Genomic DNA, 22223 nt, shown 5'->3' on the forward strand with positions numbered 1-22223 from the left:
CAGCAGCCGTGTTTATTTTTTACAAATAATGTGTTTCACGTTATACTTCCACAAGAAGCTGCTGCTCACTCTGTGTAAAGTATGAACAATGCGTATTCTCCATTTAAGCATCAGTAAATCTGTGATTGACCTCGCGGTCTGTTAAAGAAAGTCGTGAACGTGCATCTATCCGAATGACTTCATCCTGGCTCGACCTAGTCGCTCCTCCTCAGCCTGGCTTGGCCTTCGGGAAACGCACCAAGTCAGGCTGCACAGATTAGACTAGGTCAAGCCTCGCTTTATCGGTTATCCTGGATTTATATATTCTACTTTTGTGAAACAGCCCCCAGAGCTCAATTCGGAGGATAACTTGGTGGACCAAGCTCTGACTTGACGTCTGTTGCTAGGGAAACTTAGTCTCCGTTTGTGAACCCACAGCTGTGTTGTAACTCTTATGCTGGACTCAGTAAACTTTGCTTAACTGAACTCTTCGTCTCAGATTGATCCTTGTGTTTTGGTAAACTTAAGTCCGATATAAAGAAGGCGCGGGAATTAATTAACTGGAGTCAGATTCGACTGGCCTTAGGGCCTTATTTTGGACAAAATTCCCAACAGTATGTCCATGCACCAATCAGGATTTGCCGTATTTCAATCAAAATCTTAATCAAACCACAAAGACGAAGAAGATGAGGTTTTGAGTTTTCAAATCCTAAAAAAAAATGTGCATGGATGTTTGTTTTTTTTCCCTCTTTTATAGCCATGATATAAACCCTTAATTGATTTAAAAAAAAAAAAAAAAAAAAAAGGGTCCTCCTCCTAGGATTGAGCTACATTTCTAACTCCTTTGTTAACTTTTTGCCTTCATGAAAACTGCGATCATCTGCTGCTGGTTTAGTGGCAGTTCCCAGCAACAGCTATGGAACACATAACCTACAGATATCATGGAAGCCAGCTTGTTTAATATATTTTAAGATTATTTTTTGGGGCTTTTTATGGCCTTTAAAAATCGACAGAAAAGCTTGAAGACAGGAAAGGGGGGGGGGGGAAGAGAGAGAGAGAGGGGGGGGGGGGGACAACGTGCAGCAAAGGACCACGTGTTGGATTCAAACCCTGGGCCGCTGCCAAGGACTTAGCCTACATGGGGCGCACACTTTACTGGGAGAGCTAGAGGCTGTCCCAGCTTAATATTATTTTAAAAGAAAGCTAAAAGCTTGTGTCTTCACTTTAGCCTTTAACTAGCTTTAACTTTCATGATACAGTCCTTTAAGATTTTTTGGGGGGCATTGTAGGCCTTTATTTGCATAGGTTAGCTGAAGACATGAAGGGGGAGAGAGAGGGGGAATGACATGCTGCAAAGGGCCGCAGGTCGGAGTCAAACCTGCAGCGTTGAGGAGCACACGCTCTACAAGGTGAACTAGCCAGGCGCCCGGTACAGTCCTTGTTTTGCACTTCTGTATGTATTTTAAAACTATTTTACTTGATTTCATGCATTTTATGTATTCTGCAAAGCGATCTTAAAAGCCGTTGACAGATTTATGATGTAAGCCTTAAGTGGTTAAATGTTGAGTCAGTGTCAGCGCTCTGCGGTTAGATTTGAGATAAGACGTGGAGGGTTGTGCCCGACACAGATAAGACCCACAGTGAAGTTACAGCCAACCCAGGGGAAGACGTCCAGATGTCTGACTGGAGAAAGCACTTTTCAACTCTCCACTACGGACGTAGAAAAGAGAAGAGTAGAGGAGATAGTGACCCTGCCGTGTTTAGTGATGTATACAGTATGTGGATGCTGCAAATATGGGTACTGATTGTAATATTTTTCATCTTTTCAATATTATTCAGTGGGTCTCATTTTTTAACCTTATGTTATGCATTCCAATTCCTCTTATTCATATCTTATGACATCTTCTGTTTTCCTAATTGTAAAGCACTTTATGCTACATTATTGCATGAAAGGTGCTATAAAATTAAAGTTTATGATTTTCATTATAAACAATACGATTTGAACGTTTTTAGGGGCTTTAAATCAGACTCTCCGGTTTACTTTGAGGGTGTTTACATTCACATCAGGTTAACAGAGCAGGAAATGTAATAAACAATCACTATGCACCATGGGAAGTGTAGGATCCAGTGTTTGTACTTTTCCTATACATACATTTCTTTTGTGGAATGAAAATGTACATTTAATGGATTCCTCCGTCACTTCCTATTCTAGAATGCCCTGCTGTCTAATCTGTGTGATTTTTGGAGGAAAAATGTGTCCAAACTTTTGACTGGTACTGTATGTTCTATAAAACAAATAAACTAAACTTAGGGAGGCGATGATATCTTTGCCTCTGCTGCATTCATGTTGACTTTATCTTTAATATGACCCTTGCAAGTCGCCCAACTTTATGGAAGTGCGATGCTTAATTTCTGGATTTTAAAGTGCTCATATTATGCTACTTTTCAGGTTCATAATTATATTTAGAGGTTGTACCAGAATAGGTTTACATGGTTTAATTTTCAAAAAACACCATATTTTGGTTGTACTGCACATTGCTGCAGCTCCTCTTTTCACCCTGTGTGTTGAGCTCTCTGTTTTAGCTACAGAGTGAGACATCTCACTTCTGTTCCATCTTTGTTGGGAGTCGCACATGCTCAGTAGCTAGGTAAGGACTACTAGCCAGTCAGAAGCAGAGTATGAGGGCGTGCCATGCTAGCAGCTAGGCGAGCATTATAACATGTTCCAAAGTGACCACGTTTGTCTCTGAAGTAAAGGCTGGACTACAATAGAGCTGTTTGGAGCAGTTTGTGAACAGTGTTTTCTGTTGAAGATGGTAAGTCCCTTTGGGGGGGGACTTTGGGCTTTTTCATTTTGTAAACCTATAACATGCACACAAAAAAAAAAAAAAAAAGATACGACACAAAAGGAAAAAAGCCAAAAAGCATAATATGAGCATTTTAAGTCCTCACATCTGTGTGTCTTCACTGCTGATGCTCTCTCAGCCGGTTTCACATCCTGCTTGTTTCTGGGATGTTTGCTTTCTGTTTGCTCTTCAGCAGATGAAACGCATGAACAGTTAAGATGACAGATGTGACTAATGTGGCCAGTTACGTTTATTAAAAAAAAAAAAACCCCAACACCACACTCCGTGGTCGCTTTACTGCATGATATATTTGATTCGATGACCTACTTGGTGGGATCAAGCCTTTCATTCGCCATAAAATAACTCCTCTTAACCCGGTAAGTTTACAAGAGAGACTTGCAGTCACTCTGAGTCCTGGCATCAGATTGCCCTCAAACTCGTCCATGCTTCCCGTTTCCGCTGAAAACAATAGAGTGGTGCACGACCTCTGGTCACGCACTCAAAATCCTGTCGCACCAGCGAGATCTACGTCATTTTGACGTCACATTGGCACGCAGCACGTCGGCTGTGGCGACTGTAAAAAGGCCCTTAGAATTCCTCATGGGGGAGACAAACTACGCACTGTAGTTTTAAAAGACAAAACTGAAAGCTAAAGAAGTTCAACTATAGTCATTTGATCTAAGAAAAGTCTTTTAGTATTCATTCATTAGGTGCTTCCCAAAACGGCCCGGGTGTCACACCTAAACCTCAACAGTGGCGGGGAAAGCCTACATATCCTCGCAATCGGGTATTTGGTCAAAAACATTGGATTTCTTTTCTTTTCCCCATTAATGTGTTGTCCCTTCACTCACCTGCTGGGTCTCTGTGTGGAGCCATGGCAATGTTTCAGAGGCACTACGGACAGATGGTTCTCCAGGTACATACACAGGATGTAGAAAAACAGCAGGGAGCCGCCGGTCAACGCGCCGAGCGCCAGCCTCCTCCGGAGCGCCATCGCCCGTCAGGAAGTGTGCGGCGGCCGGCAGGCTGTGTGTGCTCGCACTGACCTCCTCTCCGTCTGAAGGAACATGAGGAGGCAGAGGATGGAGGGTGTAGAGTCAGACGATGGTTTTTTTTCCCGGTGAACCAGGGGAAGGTGGGGTGGGAGTCAGTGGTGTTATGCTGGCGATTTAATTAGCCCACAACAGGATCTGGGCTCCACTCTGGGAGTCTCTCAGCACAACTACAGTGGGAGGGAGATAGAAAAAGAGAGTTGAAACGAGGGCAGAGACTCGGAAAGGGGTGGGGTGGGGGGGGGGCGGTGGACTTTATCTTTCAGCAAACAGAGTCCAAAATAATCCCTTTTTAATGAAACCTTTTTCTCATGCCCCTGGACACAAAGTTCAGGGTCGCGATCATCATATCTTTGTGTGTGCCGCTTTTATTCATCTCCTTTCTCGTCACACTGTTCTTGCAAGATGTAAAAAGAGGGAACACTGTGGCCTACACGTAGGAAATGTAAAAGATTAACAGTGTGTGTTAAGCTTTTACATTTTTGCTGACAAATGCAACATAAAAACTGTGGTCAGCTGCAGCTGACATGTGACAACAAACGCAGGAAGCCAAAAAGCTTATCTTACAGGAAACTTCTTGTGCTGAGAGTCTCTAGAGGTCTCAGCAGAAGATGAAGACATTTGCATACACTCTGAACACCCCCACGACCCCCTCCACTTCTCACCTCTTTGTAAGTGTAATAAACACGGCCCGAGGCCAGGCTCGGAAATCTGCTCTCTTAACTTCTCTTTAAGTTCTAAGTCTTGAGCTGCTTTCTTAAAATCTATCAATCCTTAGGAGTAATCACGTGATAACTGGGTGAATCAGGATAATAATAACAACACCACTGGTGACAGTGTGAGAGTGATGCAGTTTCCCAGACTTGTGCGAGTACGTTTCTCCTGGCTGAGGCTAAAATGGGGGGGGAATGGAAAGAATGTGTTGCAGTTCCAGTGATAAACTCAGCTCCCATGTCTCTGATAACACACATAACTGAGTTTTTTTTTAATATATTTATATACACACAATCTTTGTGGGGACCCGCCATTGACATATATTGACAATGCATTTCCCAGCCCCTAACCTTAACCATCACCACTAAATGCCTAACCTTAACCCTTACCCTCACCCTAACCAGAACCTCATTCTAACCCTAAAACCAAGTCTTAACCCTCAAACAGACCTTTAAACTTGTGGGGTCCAGTATTTTGGCCCCACAAGTATACTGGACTCCCGTTTTTTGGACCCCATGAATATAGTCTCACACACACACACACACACACACACACACACACGATTTCTACTTTAAAGTAATGTCATTAAAGTGATTAAATCATCTCTAACATGGCAGACAAAGAGTCAGAGGGAAATGTAAGAGGGGAAACAAAACACACATGCATCACACTGACAAATCATGACTCAATCTCTCTTCCTTTCAGTCAGAGGACTGCTCTGTCGTGTGTCTGCGTCTGTCCCCAGTCTAACGGAAACAAAGCTCTTTCAACGGAACACAGACAGATAAAGTAACAAGAAATGTCCTCTCACCGGTAGAAAATCCTCTGTGCTCTGTGGTCTCAGTCTGTCCTTCATGATGGTTGTAGACATATTCCTCTAAGTTGGGAGCTCTGCTGCTGCTGCTCATCTAGTGTGTGGAGCAGCACTGCCAGCCTCGGCACTGTTATGGGCGGGACCATTATGAAATGAGCAACAGCTGCTGGCAATTGGTCAACCCCCTCTTCTCAGCTGCAAGGAGGGGGGGGTGAGAGACAGAAAGAAGCCCACTTCACACAGGCTTCAGGCTCCTGCAATAAAGTTAGACATGAGCAGGCAGCTCGAAGGATCTCTGCTATGCTCACAATGTGTGGAGACCCTGAATCACACTAACACACATATGACAGATAGGAGACACACACACACACACACACACAAACAGACAAAAACACACACACACACACACACACACAGGAAGAACACACAAACACAGACAAGAAGAACACACACACACACACACACACACACACACACAGACAGAATAATGGATATATATATATAAACAGAAACTGTCAGGTCACAAGCAGAAACACGCAGCCTCAATTTCCGCCACACAGCTGACAGCTTCAGTTCAGACACTTCACTTTCTCCACAAGAGCCATTCACTCCATCCCTCCAGCAGCAGCAGTTAGCTGGGCCCTCCAAGCCAAGTGAGAGTCAATAGTCGGCGTGCCTTTCTGGGTTTGGTTTCCTCTGTGAAAAGAAAGGAAATACGCTGAAAGGAGAGACACATTTCTGTACGCACCACCGGTTGCTTGGGCAGGCCCAAGGAAGTGAGCAAGCTGCAGGGCGAGGAAGGAATGAGAAAAAAAAGGGCAAGAAGGAGGAGGAGAAAAAGTGGGTCAGCTCTAGACATTATTCCAGATGTATAGGCTGAAACATCCCTGAGGTAGTGCTAGGAATCAGCACTTAGAGAACTACTGTGCCAAAAACATCCATTTACAAGAAACAGTTATGGGTTTACAGACATTTCAGGAATGAAACGATGCATTTAAATGCTTCAGAAATACTATCAATAAACTGTTTCAGGCTCCAAACAGCTATTTTGGCTCATAATTTGGATTCCACAGGGTATTGAATATGATTGAAGACACTCGTCTCCCAAAGAATGATTTACGGTCGGAGAGAGTGAGGGATGATGGGAGGGCGGGAGACAGAAACAAGCAAACAATTGTGTGTTTTCCCACAGCGAACAGAAACGAGGAACACAGTGCATCTTCCCAACAGTCTTTGCTTTTTATTCTCTTTTTGCTGATAGATTAGATTTTTTTGAACCATCAACATGATTAACACTAAAAACTAAACTAAAACAAGATAAGAAAACAGTGTTTTCAAGAGCTACGTGTTCTGGGCACAGAGGGTTGTACATGTAGAAACAGAACAGAATCAAAACAATAACTGATGACAGTTGGAATGATTTGTATACAAAGTTATAAATGAAAAAAAAACAGAAACTGGGTACTTTGTGTGTATCTGACACCATGAGGGTCATCTCAGGTCAAAATGGGAGGAATGGTGGCACACACACACACACACACACACACACGCACACACGCGCACACACACACACACACACACACACACAAAGGCCAGGCTCATTGGCACTTGTAGGACGGGCATGCGCCAGGAATGCCAACTCATCCCCCCTCCTCTTGGGTCCGAGGCCAGCGGCCTCATCTGCTGTGCCAACAGCAGAGGAGCAGCGAGAGGCTGCGAGCAGACGGTGGTGCCTCCAAGGCCCGCAGGCCTCCACACCGACGTCACCGCCATGACTCACAGCCAATCTCAGTTAGTGGACGTGTGACACGTATCGGCCACTCCTGCCTCGTTAAAAAGACTCCAACCTGCGATTCGTTCTATTTCTGTTCTATAAGGAAGGTTGGAAAGGACTTCAGTATTATTGTCGCCATCGGGCAGAAAAACCTTGTACAGTATCTCCATATTTCATTTTCTTTTCTTCTTCCATAAACCAATGCTATTGGTCGTCCCTTATCGCCATCTGTAGGTTTTACAAATATTGAAACAGTGACGAGGCGATTTTGTCTGACTTTGCCTGAGAAGAATGGCTCATTAAAATGTTTCAGCCTCTTTTTTTTTGTTTTTCATTTTCTGAGAAGAAATGGTTCAAGGTTTTTTTTTCGCCCCGGCAGCAACGATTTGGCGGCCGATCACCCTGATTTAATGCCTCTGAGGTCAGAAACTGCATTACCCATAAAGCTTCACTACGTCGACCCCTAGCCTTCCCCTACATTAAACTTCATATAAACCCTTTTATATTGTGGCGCTGACAACTTCCGTGTCAGAAAAAACCTGACGTACTGTATTTTAAACCATCTACAAATGGCATAGTTATAACGTTTGGCAGTTAGAAGCTCTGCTCAGTAACTGTAAAAACACCCGACGTGTTGACTAGCTTTGAGAAACAATACTTCCAATCCTCGACTTTTCCGTGGACCAATCACACTTGCAAAAGGCCCGTGTAAGAGTGCTACATTGGAAAATAAATAAAGAAAGAGAAACAGAATAAATATTTTCTTATGCGAGGTCTAATTTGGGGCCTTTAGCGTCACATCAGAGCGTGGGCTTTCACATCCTGTTGCACCTAAATAACAGGCTTTACATCCAGGTTTAGAGTTTCTCTCTGCAGCACAAACTCTTGTTACAGCCCCCCCCCCCCCGCCACTAACTCCTGCTATGGACCATTCTTACTGAAATCTTATCCACAAAGGCTTTTTGTGTCTGTGAGAGGGGCTATAAATGTATCTTCAATCATTGTAAGGGAAGAAATATTGAAAAAAAAAAAAAAAAAAAAGGAGCAAAACTAAAATCATTTTGCAAAGTGCTGAGAGACGGTGGCTTCTGAGAGAATTACAAAACAGAGCTGGAGTATTCAATAGGGCTGCACAATTAATCACAATTTTATCGAAACCGCAATTTGGACTAGTGCAATATCACAGGAGCAATATTTGTTAAAGGCAACATATCGCATCAAACCATTGGGAATTAGTTAGTGTGGTGCTGCAGAGACGTCCCGGCCCGGCCTCCAAATCATATCCTACAGACTAAAGAAGAACTCTTTGTTAGGTCCAGAGCCTCGCAATCTGATAGTTTCCTCATATTGTGCAGCCCTAGTATTCAAACAAAGATAGTTTACATACAGTCATGTGAAAAAATTAGGAACCCATGCTAAAGTTGACTAAAAAGAGGAATAAAAAAATCATCTTTTGGAAATTGATCTTAATGCCTTAATTAAAAAAAATTAGGAAAAATCCAACATTTAAGGACACCGATTATCTTTGTGAATGAATAATCTATCGTAAATAAATAAATGTTCTTCCTTAAAATACAGGGTCATAAGTCAGTACACCCCTATGTTAAATTCCCATAGAGGCAGGCAGACTTTTATTTTGAAAGGCCAGTTATTTCATGGATCCAGGATACTATGCATCCTGATAAAGTTCCCTTGGCCCCCCCATCATCACATACCCTTCACCATACCTAGAGATCGGCATGGTTGTATTTCAGTTAGCCTAATAGCTGGTTTGATTTACATTGAGAGATGATCTTATGGAAAGTACCCCATGCCAGTCTCTAGGTATGGTGAAGGGGATGTGATGATGTGGGGGGGCTATTTTAATTCCAAAGGCCAAGGGAACTTTATCAGGATGCATAGTATCCTGGATCATGAAATAACTGGCCTTTCAAAATAAAACTCTGCCTGCCTCTATGGGAATTTAACATAGGGTTGTACTTACTTATGCCCCTGTATTTTAAGGAAGAACATTTATTTATTTACGATACATTATTCATTCACAAAGAAAATTGGTGTCCTTAAAGATTGGATTTTTTTAATTAAGGCATTAAGATCAATTTCCAAAAGATGATTTTTTTATTCCTCTTTTTAGTCAACTTTAGCATGGGTGTCCTAATTTTTTCACATGACTGTACGTGTGTGTGTGTGTGTGTGTGTGTGTGTGTGTGTGGCTCAAGGCTCCCTTTAACTGTTGAGTTTGATGCATTTTGTCACAGTGCAGCCTCTGAATCAGAAAACCAATATGGCTTTTAAAATACCTCCGGTCACATGCCTTGTGCCCCCTCAAACCCTCCTACCACCCGCTCGGTCCCAGCTCTGCTTTCCTAATCTTATAAACATTTTCTATGCGCATTCCTTCTTCCCTCCGCCCCGCCGATCCTCTCTCTTCTTTCTTCCTCACATTCAGAAACTTTCAAAGCCACTCTACAATCATCTGTGTTGACCTCAAACATGCCATCAAACGTCCCGTTTCCCTCCGCTCGTTTTCCTTTCAGCTACCTTTTCCTATTATCTCTCTTTTTTAGCAAGATTCTACATGCACTCTGACTTTAGTCTGTAACTGGTGTTAGTACATCACTTCTAACTTCTTTGTAAGATCCAAATGTTGGTTTTAAGACACACAAACTGTTAGGGGCTGTAGCGAAGGGTGAGGGTATAGATCCTGTAATTAGCACTCGCCCTGAGGGGGCACTGGGACAAAAACGCATGACTCAGCAGATAAAAGAGGACACCAGGAGCTTGACTCGGTACAAACAGAAGCTGAGACTGTGGCTCTGTTGCTGACTCATCTGAGGCTGCATCTACACTGCCACCTTTTCATTTTTGAGCAGCATTTTGAGACAAAAACAATCTCCATCCAGAGAAGAAACAGAGGTTTTAGCTCCAGTAGCAGAACTAATCGTCCATATAAACACAGCTGACAACAAATATCACATGACCATTCACACACACTGGGCACATGCGTGCCAGGGTAAACAGGAAGCAGATTGTATGACGTTACTCTGTTGAAAAACCTGGATGTATTTGTTGAAAATACAGGAAGTTCTCCAAAAGTGTCCGTTTGTGCCCGTCCAGACTACAAAGTGACCCCCGGAGTTTTCAAACCGAAAAGGGGGCGGCGGTGTTTCCAAATGTCTCCGTTTTAGGGGCTCGGAAACGCCGCAGTAGTGTGGACATAGTGTGGACGTAGCAAAAGATATTTGTTTTTAAACCAGAACGTAGTAGTGTAGATGTGGTCGTTAAGTGGTCCTTGGTCCTCCAGACAGAGCAACCCCCCCCCCTCTGCAACTTCTCCCATTTTCCACCAGCGCAGGCCTTGGGCTGGTTTCAGAAACATCTGGAACTGTTCTCTGTGGCAGCTCTGTAGGGGAACATGGAGGCATTCTTGCTCCAGGAGGGGGGAGGAAAGGGGGGTGAGTACGGTCACAAAAAACTGCAGCAATTGTCCTCTGGAGAGGGAAGAGGAAGAGGAATGGGAAGTTCATCTGCAGTCTTTTCCTGTGGTGGTGCCACCTGGTTTGCAGCATTTAAATTAGGGAAGTTTTCCACACAACACTCTCATGCTCCTTCATGTCTGGGGGAGGGGGGGGTTTGGCCCTGTGCATTGAGGCCCAATGCATTTCCCCATATTTGTATTTTTCAAATGAGGTAGGACAAGGTTCAGTCACTTGTTCAACCTTCTGAAGTTCCACAGGTTCAGTCTTGCTGGCAGCAACAACATCCAAAAGGGGGGAAAAAAAGAAATTAGATGGGGGCTTGAGCGACACAATGGATAGAGCTCAGAGTGGAGGGAGAGGGGCGAGGGGCGGGGGGAGAGAGGAGAGGAGAGGTCCAGACGGGTAAAGCCTTCCTGTTAGTTACTTCTCCAACAGCTGCTTCCTCTGCTGTTCCCACAGGGCCTCCAGGTGGTCCGCCCTCTTCAGGGCCGCCTATCGGAGGAGAGGGAGATATTCATACACGCTGCAATCACCCCTCCCAAACTGTGTTTTCTTATTAATCCCGCTCTGACAGAAAGACTTCATCGGGACCCTTACCTCATGCTGCTTCCGGAGATTACTGACAGTTTCTTCCTTCTTCAAGATGGCCGCCTTCACTCTGGCAAAACACAGAGAAGAGGACGTTAATAAGGGGGAAACATGTCTAACTGCGTGTCAATCACTGATTATGCACACGCATTCATTCTCCCTTGTGGGGGAGGGGCTTAGGAGACCGTTTTGGGCTTTAGGAAGGGGGGAGGGACTGAGAAGTCGTCGATGTTAACATTTTTTAAGTCCTGGATCTTCACAATCCTACCTACAGCACCTTTAAAAGACTTTTCTCAGATCTAATGATTGTAGTAGATGTAATGTGTTATCTATTTATTATGTGCCCTAGCTTTTCCAACATTTTACACACATATGGTAATAATAAGGGTCAAACACAATGTAAAACAGATGCAAAACTACCACAAAGACAAAGAAAAATGACCTGACTACATCTGGGTGAAGATATAGGCTCCCTAGAGCTAATTTTCTTTTGTTTATTGTGCAATGAAAGCTGTTAACTTGCACAACTCTTGAATGCACAGTTGTTTTTTTTATCAGTGACACCTTTAGAAATCACTTTTCCAGACAATCTCAAGTGATTTTATTTGACACTGTCCACTTTTTAGGTGATGAAATTGTTCTTACTCAATCTGTTGGTTGTGTGCTGCTAAGATGGTTTATGCCTTGTTCAATGTGTTGTTGTTTGGTTGTTTTTTGTACCTCCAACTGCAAATCAACTCTGAACTGAATCTGAACTGAACAACACAACTACAAAGAGACGCAAAATCTATGGGGGAAATGTGGGCGCCCGGGTAGCTCACCTGGTAGAGCAGGCGCCCACATATAGAGGTTTACTCCTCGACGCAGCGGCTGCAGGGTTGACTCCGCCCTGCGGCCCTTTGCTGAATGTCATTCCCCCCCTCTCTCCCCTTTCATGTCTTCAGCTGTCCTATATAAATAAAGGCCTAAAATGCCCATCTATGGGGGAAATGTAATTTTTTTAATGAAAAACGTAACATACCAAGGAAGGCTGCCTAAACCCCCGCCAAATATGCACCTTTAAGTCTTCCACAAACCCTGAATACCCAGCAGGGAATTTCAGTTGTTGCAGGTGTGTGTGTGTGTGTGTGTGTGTGTGTGTGTGTGTGTGTGTACCAAAGCCTCACCGTTGGTGGACTTCAGCCAGTTCCTCTTCCTTCTCCCGGGTGACTCTCTCCACCTCGAGCCGTAGCCTCGCTCGGACTTCTGACACCTCCACTTTCATCCTGCGGTTCTCCTCCTCCGTCAGCACCAGCCGGTCGGCAAACTCCTGCCTGATCACCTCGGCCAGGCTGCGGCGCTCCTCCACCAGCTTGTCCCTGGTCTGGAAAGGGGGAAATTCAAATGGAATCTGTGCGATTCATCTCATATGCTGCGTACATTTATAAGAATCCCGTGCTGCTTATTGACTGCTACACAGAGGAGAAGAGGAGCAGAATGGGAAGAAGAAGCTTAATGTGAGGTAGGGGGGTCTGTATCGTGACATCTTTGTGACGATTTTTAAAAAAGATTATTTTCTCTAGAATCAATATTTTTCAATATTTTTTTTTTATTTGTACCAAAGATTCACCTAAATATTTTCTGTTAATACGGTACAGCTGACGGCGACTACATATCTGTTTTCTGACCGAAAGTAGAAAATCCATGTTCAATTCAAATCAATTTTATTTATAGTATCAAATCATAACAAGAGTTATCTCAAGACACTTTACACATAAAGTAGGTCTAGACCACACTCTATGATTTACAAAGACCCAACAATTCCAGTTATGTTCTTCTTTACAAAGTAAATAAATGTCAGACTGACTGACTGACTGACATGTGATGTGCATTCTTCTTAAAAAACAATGAGTTTTTAGAAATGTCTCCTGATATATTGTCTCCTGAAGTGTATTATTAAACTTTTGTTTGTGTTAAAGAAGGAAAAGAAAATCGCAATAAATGAGAATCACAATACAAATCCCATGTATCGTGAAAGAATCAAATCGGGTCATAAGCATATCGTCCTAGCCCTAATGTGGGCCTTCAGAAGAAAGATGAAAGAACACGGTTTTTTTTTCAATAAATGGTTGATAGATTTGCTCCTTACCTGTGTGACGTCTTCAGTCTCCTGTTCTTTCTGTCGGAGCAGGGCCTGGAGTCTAATCAGCTCTCCCTCCATCTCCATCTGCTGCTTCCTCGACTCCTGTTGTTTCTCCACAGCCGTCCTCTCGGAGCGCTCCAGCTCCCTCAGCTCCGTCTCGTATTTTTCCCTCACACGCTTCACCCTGAGAACGGTGTCAAGTAATGGCTGGTGTTAAAGCTGGGCGATATGGAGAAAATCAAATATCCCGATATTTTGGACCAAATACCTCGATATCGATATTGTGGCGATATTGTAGGGTTGACAATTGGTGCTTTAACAAAATATGCACATAATGAGATTTTTGATAAATAATCATCAGTTATGTTGATATAATAACTATGTGGGTAAAGGCAAATAATAGAACAGCTAGAACAGTCTGGTGTGTCACAAGACAACACTTGTGTCATATCATGATGTTACGATATCCAAAATTGAAGACGATATCTAACCTATATCGATATAATATCGATATATTGCCCAGCCCTACTTGTGTTGATAAAAAACTTCTTTAATATTTGGTGAAGCTGTTGTTTACAGGGGAGGGTCATTTAAATGTCATTTAAATGTAATCAAATGAAAAAGTTTGAAAAACAGTTACAGATGTTCCGCAACAGCCAGGAGCTCCTCCAATTTCCACGTACTGTATGTAGGACATACTAAAATATCATTCACATGTTCATTCCAACATTGTTATTGGGAACCACAATAAGATTTGTAACTAGAGCAGTCTACAGTGTGGTACAGTCAGGAGGTAGAGGGGTCGTCTACCAATTGGCAGGTCGGTGGTTCAAATGACCATTTACAGTGTATAGATGGTGTAAACTGGGAGCAACGTTCTCTTCATTGTATTGTGTTAAATAAACATTAGAACTGGGTGGTACACACAGACACACAGACACACACACACACACACACACACCTGTTGTCAGCTGCCCTCTCACACTCCTCTTTGTCCTTGCTGGTCTCCTCCTCCAGCGTCCAGATGGCGAGCTCGATCTCTTTGTCGCGTTCTCGCCGCAGCTCTTCTTTCAGTTCGCGCTCGCGGCTCAGCAGCCACGCTTCCTGTGGGAACATAAACACACATGCTGTCTGTCCTGGCTGCTTTCGGCCCTCATACACAGACACACGCATGCAGATGAAAAGATAACATAACACACCCAGGTTCAAATAAACAAACCTCTTTTTTCTTGTAGTTTTCCTCCCAGGTCTGCTTTTCGATGTCCATACGTTCTTGTAACGCCTTCATCTCCACCTGGTCACGAAACAAACACTGGTTTAGTTTTGCTGCAATCCTGATAGCTGCCTTAGATGCTAATAGCGAGTAGGGCTGGGTATCGTTAAAAACATGATATCGATACCGTGACTTCAATACCGGTTCCTGAATAGTACATTTTCGATACCAATTTTATAAAATCCTCATTAACCCAAAAAAATCCACTTTCAGCTCCTTTGCACTGACGTGACAACTCTCAAAATACAAAAACACACACACGTGAGCCCCGTCGTAATGGTGTAACGTTACAGCCTGCTGCATGCTTATTGACTCGCTGACACTGATGAGAGTTACTCCTTAGGTAGTGAAATTTAGTATTGAATGAAGAGGCATTTTTCGATACCACTTTCGATAGTATAAAGGGAATTTGGTCGGTGCTTAAAAATATTGAAGTTCGGTAACAATAGCTAGCTTGCAAGTATTATTATGTTAACTAATGCTAGCTGTGTGTAACATTCAACACCCAATCACAAACATTATTAGATCTTGGTAGAAGCATGCTGCATGCTTATTGGCTCACTGACGCTGATGAGATTTACTCAGGTATTAGAATTTGGTATTATACTATAGAGGCAATTCCGTCGGTGCCTAACAAGTATCGAAGTTCGGTACCCAGCCCTAACAGAGTATATACTGTAGTTCTTCTGTACAGTTTGTACGTGTCACCTGGTGTCTCCTCTCCTGTTCCTCTCTGGTCTTGTCCAGCTCCTCTCTGAGAGCTCGTCCAGCCAGAGAGCTGTTGTCCTCCAGCTGTCTCCGCAGATCCTCCAGCTCAGCGCGCTGCCTGCCAGACAAACACAAACAAGAGCCTTATATCTCTACATAAATCATCTGTACAAGTACAGCTGATTCACTCAGGATTTGTTGGGCAAAGCAGCAAATGGAAAAGGATCCTTTACAACAATAATGTTGCAGGTACGAGATACATATTGTCAGTTTGCTACTTACAGGAAGTGTCATCAATGTGGGCTGCTATTACTGGGGTTTAACTATGCATGTAAATGCATTGTGTTCCCGGGGTGCCTGGGTAGCTCACCTGGTAGAGCGTGCGCCCCATTTACAGAGGCTCAGGTTGGAATTGAACCTGGAATTAAATGTCAATCCCTCTCTCTCTCTCTCTCTCTCTCTCTCTCTCTCTTCCCTTTCATGTCTAAGCTGTCCTAACAAATAAAGGCCTGAAATGTGAAGTGAGGAAAATATCTTTCAGGCTTGAATTGATGAAAAGCTGACATGACACACCTTTAGGGATTGTACTTTGACTTGGAGCGTACCTATGGGTCATGTAACTCTTACATGACTTCTCACATGACTTCCACACTCATGACAGTTGTTTCACAACTGATGTTTCTCATCCTGTCGGGGTATTCTGTGCTTTTCCACTGTCCCATGCTGATGTGGCCTGTCAATACCAGCTCATCATGTGTTAACAGTAAGGGTAATGGTCTAATCAAGTTTGCACACATATTGCACAGAGCACCATTGATTATCTAATCAGGAAATAGCCCATAAGAATGTGTATGTGTTTATGCAAAGTCGTGAAGACAGTGGAGGAGATAAGGAAGCTATGATGAAGGGCTTCCTGTTTCACTCTTCAGACAGACCTTCCTGCTTTCCTGGGGTTCAAGGAGTAAACCCCCACCCATGCTGAGGACACAGAGGAAGGACTGCACCCAGAGAGAATAAATAAGGACTGGACTGTTCAACATTTGCTCATTTGACTTGGGAGGTGTCAGAAACCTCAGTTTTGTGAGCCCACATGTGCATTATATCTTAAAATACTGTTACTAAAAAGTGTTAATTGTATTCTATCGTCTCAGTGATTTATTTAAGTCCATTGGTTAAGAGATCATTCAAAGAATACGCTAAAGAGGATAGTTTATAGTGTAAAACAATTGGAATCAGAATTTGAGGTGAGGGTCTGGGAGCCTGAGGGTACAGAACAAGAATGATCCTCTTCAATTGCTAAAAAACCCGTTATTTTGGTTCACACTGCCTCATGCTGGTTTTGTTGTTGTTTTGTACTTAGCTATTTCAGTCCTCTATCTTCTAAAGGTCACTTGTTTAACAGCCGATCAGCTGGAATGGCATTTCTCGAGGAAGAACATCTCTCAAGGCGACACGTTTTTAAAAAAAAATTCCTGCAGGATTGTAGACGTGACTGATTTTCAAGCACAAACACACTCGATTAGAATTTTAGCAAGAGCATGACGGTGGGTTCAAATAACAGTTCCTCTATCTGAGACAAATATCTCTAACCCTGAAAGCTGCTCCAGTACAATGAATCTTCACGGTTTCTCCTCTACGGTGTGCCAGCGTTACCAAACTAGACCGGACCCTAACCACAACACTGCACTAAACACCCAGAAGATCTTTCTTGATTTTCCACTGATTCAGCTTCTTATCCTGGAGACTATAACGACGACTAACTACTGGAACGTTCTGGGGAAACTAAGATAAACAACTCTGGTTTATGACTTCATATGTTGACGGTGGCAAAGGTGACCTTTGACCCTACCTTGCAGCCAGCTGAGCCAGCCTCTCCTTCTCATCGGCCACCTCCTTGTAGAGCCGCCTTCTCTGCTGCTGCAGGGACAGCTCCTCCTCCTGAAGCTGCTTCTCATATCTGACACACATACACACACACACACACACACACACACACACACACACACACACACACACACACACACACACCTGAATGTGACTGACTGTACACAGGCTGCTAAAACTAACATAAACAATATATAGTTATTAGGAGAAATGTTCCAAAGCCATTTTTTTCTTCCCGATACCGTTTCCGATACCTGAACTTGCGTAACGGTCAATACAAAGTACTGATCTGATACCAGCATGTTAAAAAAATGCATATATTTGATTATGTTTTAACAGCTGTATACTACAATCCCTGTATGGATGTGATATGATGTCTATCTTTGTTGTCAAACTCTTTGTGAAACATGAACAAACACTTTCTTTTACTGTATTGGTCCGAATATAAGACAACCCTTTTTCAAGACTCATTTTTGGAAAAAATACTTTATAAAAGCTAAATATTGTTTTCGTAAAGAAAATCATTTTATTTGAAAATAATTCTAATAAAAACACATTGAATAAAACAAGGTAGGCTGTAACATCTTTTAAATAAAATAATATTTCCTATATCTTTTTAGATGATGAAAGTGTCACATTTAAATTAACAGTAAATATTTCCAAGGCCTCCAGCTGAATGACTGCTCTGGTAACGGGCATCCCATCATTACGTAATCACACACTCTCCTGTCAATCTCCTGGAAGCAGCCACTTTGAGGACCACGGTAAGAGTTTCTCTGGCTGTTTGCATTTTTAGACGGTGTAACATCTCCATGACAACACCTCGTTGTACTTCCGTTCTACTTCCGACTTCCAGGCTTTGTGTAGCTAAATATATTATTTGTGTTGTCTAAATATGAATGTGGATAACGTTAGTGATAGTGAGATGCTTGCTACAGTTACACTTCTAGTGATGAATCGGCGAAAACACGTTTAATTTCTCTGAGTCACGGCTTTGTTCTACCGCCGCTGGGCGCTCTCTTCAGTCTCTCTCTCTTCAGTCTCTCTCTCTCTCTCTCTCTTCAGTCTCTCTCTTCAGTCTCTCTCTCTCTTCAGTCTCTCTCTCTCTCTCTTCAGTCTCTCTCTCTCTCAGTCTCTCTCTCTCTCTCTCTCTCAGTCTCTCTCTCTCTCTTCTCTCTTCAGTCTCTCTCTCTCTCTCTCTCTCTCTCTCTCTTCAGTCTCTCTCTACCTCTCTCCACAATATAACATTACCGTGCTTTCGGGCGGTCATTGAGGCTCCTTCTTAGACTCTGCTTTTTCAACCAGCTGTTTGTAACATTAAAATAAGATGGATTATGGATCATTTTATTTCTATAGTTTATAGCTGACTTCTCTATTTTCTGCTGAAACAGGTGACGTCCATTACGTTCTGCGACTTGAACAGCTGAAAGTCTAGACCCCACTTTTTCAGACTGTTTTCTAGGAAAAAAAACCCGTCTTATATTTGGGGTCGGACCAATACGGTATTATCCAGTTAGACAGTCAGTCACGACGGAAAAAAGAACATAAATAAACTACTTTTAAAGCACATTTTCTTCGGTGCTAAATTAAGTGATATCGGAAAAATTTGGGCTGAGTGGTAGCCTGCTTCTAGAAAATGTAAACTTGTGGCCGCGTTAGCTCAGTTTGTAGAGCAGGCGCACATACGTTACTCCTCGACGCAGGGACCGCGTGTTCGACTCCGACCTGCAGTTCTTTGCCGCATGTCATTTCTCCCCTCTCATGTCCTCCGTCCATGCTACACTCTATGATTATTTTTTTTTAAGATTATTTTTTTGGCCATTTCCGCCTTTAATGGACAGGGCAGCTATGTGAGAAAGGGGAGAGAGAGATGGGGAAGACATGCAGGAAATCGTCGAACCCTGGACCTCTGCGTCGAGGCATAAACCTCTCTGTATATGTGTGCCTGCTCTACCCACTGAGCCAACCCGGCCATCTAAGGCACTTTTTAGCTGACTTTTGTAGGGCTTTATGTCGACAAAATGCAACAAAAGTTTTAAAAAAGGCGACAAAAGTGTCAAAAAAAGCAACAAAAACGTTGAAAAAAATGAAAAATGTCCCAGAAAAAACGAGATGTAATAATACTCTCAAAGATATTTGAGTCTTTTGTTGGAATAAAGCATGTCAATAGACTTTATATCTGGCCCTTGATGTGATTGTCATGTTCCAGTGTGGCTGTTAGGGAAGTTTAGTTTGACACCCCTGATGTAAACCATGTAAGAATAAAATACAGAAAGTATAACAGCATATGATGTGCGCTCTTGTATAGAAGGCCAGTATGAGTACTGATGATGTGACATGCCTACCTCTGCTTGGCTAGTTCCCTCTCTCTCTGACTCTGCTCGTCCTTCTCCCTCTCCAGCTGTAGGCGGAGCTCCTCACACTGGCGGACGTAGCGCTGGGCCGCGCGGTCGTCTGCCTGCAGCAGCTCTGCCTCGTGGAGTGTCCGCAGCTTTTTCAGGTCCTGTTTGTGCTTGGAAATCAGCTTCTGGATCTCTGGCTCCAGACCTGAGGGAGGGGGGAGGAACAGTTTAGGTTATGTGGCTGCTGCGAGATGTTTACAGCTCACTGGATAAACCTTTGCTGGGAAAAACACGGGATGATTCATGTTTTTGGAATACCGTAGTAGTAATTCTGGAAAGTCATGAGTCAGATTGCTGTGAGGCAGTTTTATTTTAGGTCTAAATATCGGTGTCAACAGAAGTACTGTAAATATACCTAAACAGTCCCTAAGTGAAGAAATACAAACAAGTGTGGGTTCTCAAGCCCTGTGACCGTACACACACACTGACAACAGTCTTGGACTTTTCATGGAATCAGCTGATAACACGCAGGGAATAGTGGAAAAAAGGGCTGCAACTTATGATTATTTTTTATTGTCGATTAGTGGATTAGTTGTTTGGGCTCGAAAATGTCAGAAAATGGTAAAAAATATCGATCAGTGTTTCCCAAAAAGCCCAAGATGACGTACTCAAATGTCTTGTTTTGTCCACATCTCAAAGATATTCAGTTTACTGTCACAGAGGAGAGAAGAAACTAGAAGATATTCACATTTAACAAGCTGACATCAGAGGATTTGTAGTTTTTTCATAAAAAAAATGACTCAAACTGATTTTCAAAATAGTTGCCAATTAACTTAAAAGCTGAGAAACTAATCGATTAATAAATTCATCTTTGCAGCTCTAGTGGAAGAACAGTGTAAGTTTCTGCTGTACCTCTTTGTTCACGCTGCCTTTAACAAGCCGGAAAATGCAACCGCCAGTATGATCGATGAATTTAAAATACTTTATTTACTAATCCAGTGTCCATATAAAACACTACGGCTGCACAATATATACTTTTTTTTTTTTTAATCGGCATCACAATATTAACTGGCGCAATACACATCGCGAAAGACACTCAGAGATGTTTTTGTTTTTAGTTAGTTGAAAGAAAATATCAGTAGAAAACTACATTTTAAAATGGAACTCTCATTCTTTTTTTAGTGCTGCCTTTCGTTTTCAAATCAATGTTCAATTTATTCAATAAAAGAATGTTGGAAATGATTTAATTTCATTTGTTTTAAGTTCAACAAGCAGTTGCTGTATTTTAGCAGAATACTGAAAGTAGAAGAAATGCAGAACTGAGTACGCTTTAAAGGTCCTATGACATGCTGCTTTTTGGATGCTTTTATCTAGACCTTAGTGGTCCCCTAATACTGTATCTGAAGTCTCTTTTATATAGACCTTAGTGGTCCCCTAATACTGTATCTGAAGTCTCTTTTATATAGGCCTTAGTGGTCCCCTAATACTGTATCTGAAGTCTCTTTTATATAGGCCTTAGTGGTCCCCTAATACTGTATCTGAAGTCTCTTTTATATAGACCTTAGTGGTCCCCTAATACTGTATCTGAAGTCTCTTTTATATAGACCTTAGTGGTCCCTAATACTGTATCTGAAGTCTCTTTTATATAGACCTTAGTGGTCCCTAATACTGTATCTGAAGTCTCTTTTATATAGACCTTAGTGGTCCCCTAATACTGTATCTGAAGTCTCTTTTATATAGACCTTAGTGGTCCCCTAATACTGTATCTGAAGTCTCTTTTATATAGACCTTAGTGGTTCCCTAATACTGTATCTGAAGTATCTTTTATACAGACCTTAGTGGTCCCCTAATACTGAATCTGAAGTCTCTTTTATATAGACCTTAGTGGTCCCCTAATACTGTATCTGAAGTCTCTTTTATATAGGCCTTAGTGGTCCCCTAATACTGAATCTGAAGTCTCTTTTATATAGACCTTAGTGGTCCCCTAATACTGTATCTGAAGTCTCTTTTATATAGGCCTTAGTGGTCCCCTAATACTGTATCTGAAGTCTCTTTATATAGACCTTAGTGGTCCCCTAATACTGTATCTGAAGTCTCTTTTATATAGACCTTAGTGGTCCCCTAATACTGTATCTTAAGTCTCTTTTATATAGACCTTAGTGGTCCCCTAATACTGTATCTGAAGTCTCTTTTATATAGGCCTTAGTGGTCCCCTAATACTGTATCTGAAGTCTCTTTTATATAGGCCTTAGTGGTCCCCTAATACTGTATCTGAGGTCTCTTTCCCAAAATTCAGCCTTGGTGCAGAATTACAGCCACTAGAGCCAGTCCCACAATGAGCTTTCCTTAGGATGTGCCATTTCTGTGTCTGTAGCTTTAAATGCTATTGATGAGGAGAGGGCGGGGGGGGGCAAGGTGGAGGGTGGGGGTGTGGCCTTGACCAACTGCCATGCTTTGCTCGTTTGAAAGCCATGATGTCTCTCTCTTTCTCATGGGGGGGCCAAATTCTCTGGGCGGGCAAAGCAGAGAAAGGGGAGGTAACCTTTCCCCTTATGATGTCATAAAGGGAAGATTCCAGATCGGCCCATCTGAGCTTTCATTTTCTCAAAGGCAGAGCAGGATACCCAGGGCTCGGTTTACACCTATCA

The 22223-nt window shown here is 42.7% G+C and overlaps 2 protein-coding genes across 5 annotated transcripts in view; both read right to left on the minus strand.

The window, feature by feature from the left end:
• Positions 1–5534, minus strand: part of st6galnac (ST6 (alpha-N-acetyl-neuraminyl-2,3-beta-galactosyl-1,3)-N-acetylgalactosaminide alpha-2,6-sialyltransferase) — a 33335-nt gene extending 27801 nt beyond the window's left edge. Inside the window, exons 1-2 of one of the 3 annotated variants that reach the window (XM_078278813.1) lie at positions 5403–5534; positions 3677–4047 (exon numbers count right to left, since the gene is read on the minus strand). In XM_078278813.1, the coding sequence (XP_078134939.1) occupies positions 3677–3819 (143 nt within the window). In that variant the 5' untranslated portion in view covers positions 3820–4047; positions 5403–5534. The remainder of the gene's footprint in view (positions 1–3676; positions 4048–5402) is intronic. The other 2 variants (XM_078278812.1, XM_078278811.1) reach the window with 2 other exon arrangements.
• Positions 5535–10622: 5088 nt separating this feature from the next.
• cep131 (centrosomal protein 131) overlaps positions 10623–22223 on the minus strand; it is a 32182-nt gene continuing 20581 nt past the window's right edge. For both annotated transcript variants that reach the window (XM_078279312.1, XM_078279311.1), the window contains 9 exons: positions 19579–19780; positions 17199–17306; positions 15350–15467; positions 14588–14662; positions 14330–14472; positions 13375–13552; positions 12413–12609; positions 11256–11316; positions 10623–11150 (listed from right to left, as the gene is read on the minus strand). In XM_078279312.1, coding sequence (XP_078135438.1) covers positions 11079–11150; positions 11256–11316; positions 12413–12609; positions 13375–13552; positions 14330–14472; positions 14588–14662; positions 15350–15467; positions 17199–17306; positions 19579–19780 — 1154 coding nt within the window. In that variant the 3' untranslated portion in view covers positions 10623–11078. The remainder of the gene's footprint in view (positions 11151–11255; positions 11317–12412; positions 12610–13374; positions 13553–14329; positions 14473–14587; positions 14663–15349; positions 15468–17198; positions 17307–19578; positions 19781–22223) is intronic.

This window comes from Sander vitreus, chromosome 21, assembly GCF_031162955.1.
Source record: "Sander vitreus isolate 19-12246 chromosome 21, sanVit1, whole genome shotgun sequence".
In the NCBI taxonomy this organism is placed as follows: Eukaryota; Metazoa; Chordata; class Actinopteri; order Perciformes; family Percidae; genus Sander; species Sander vitreus.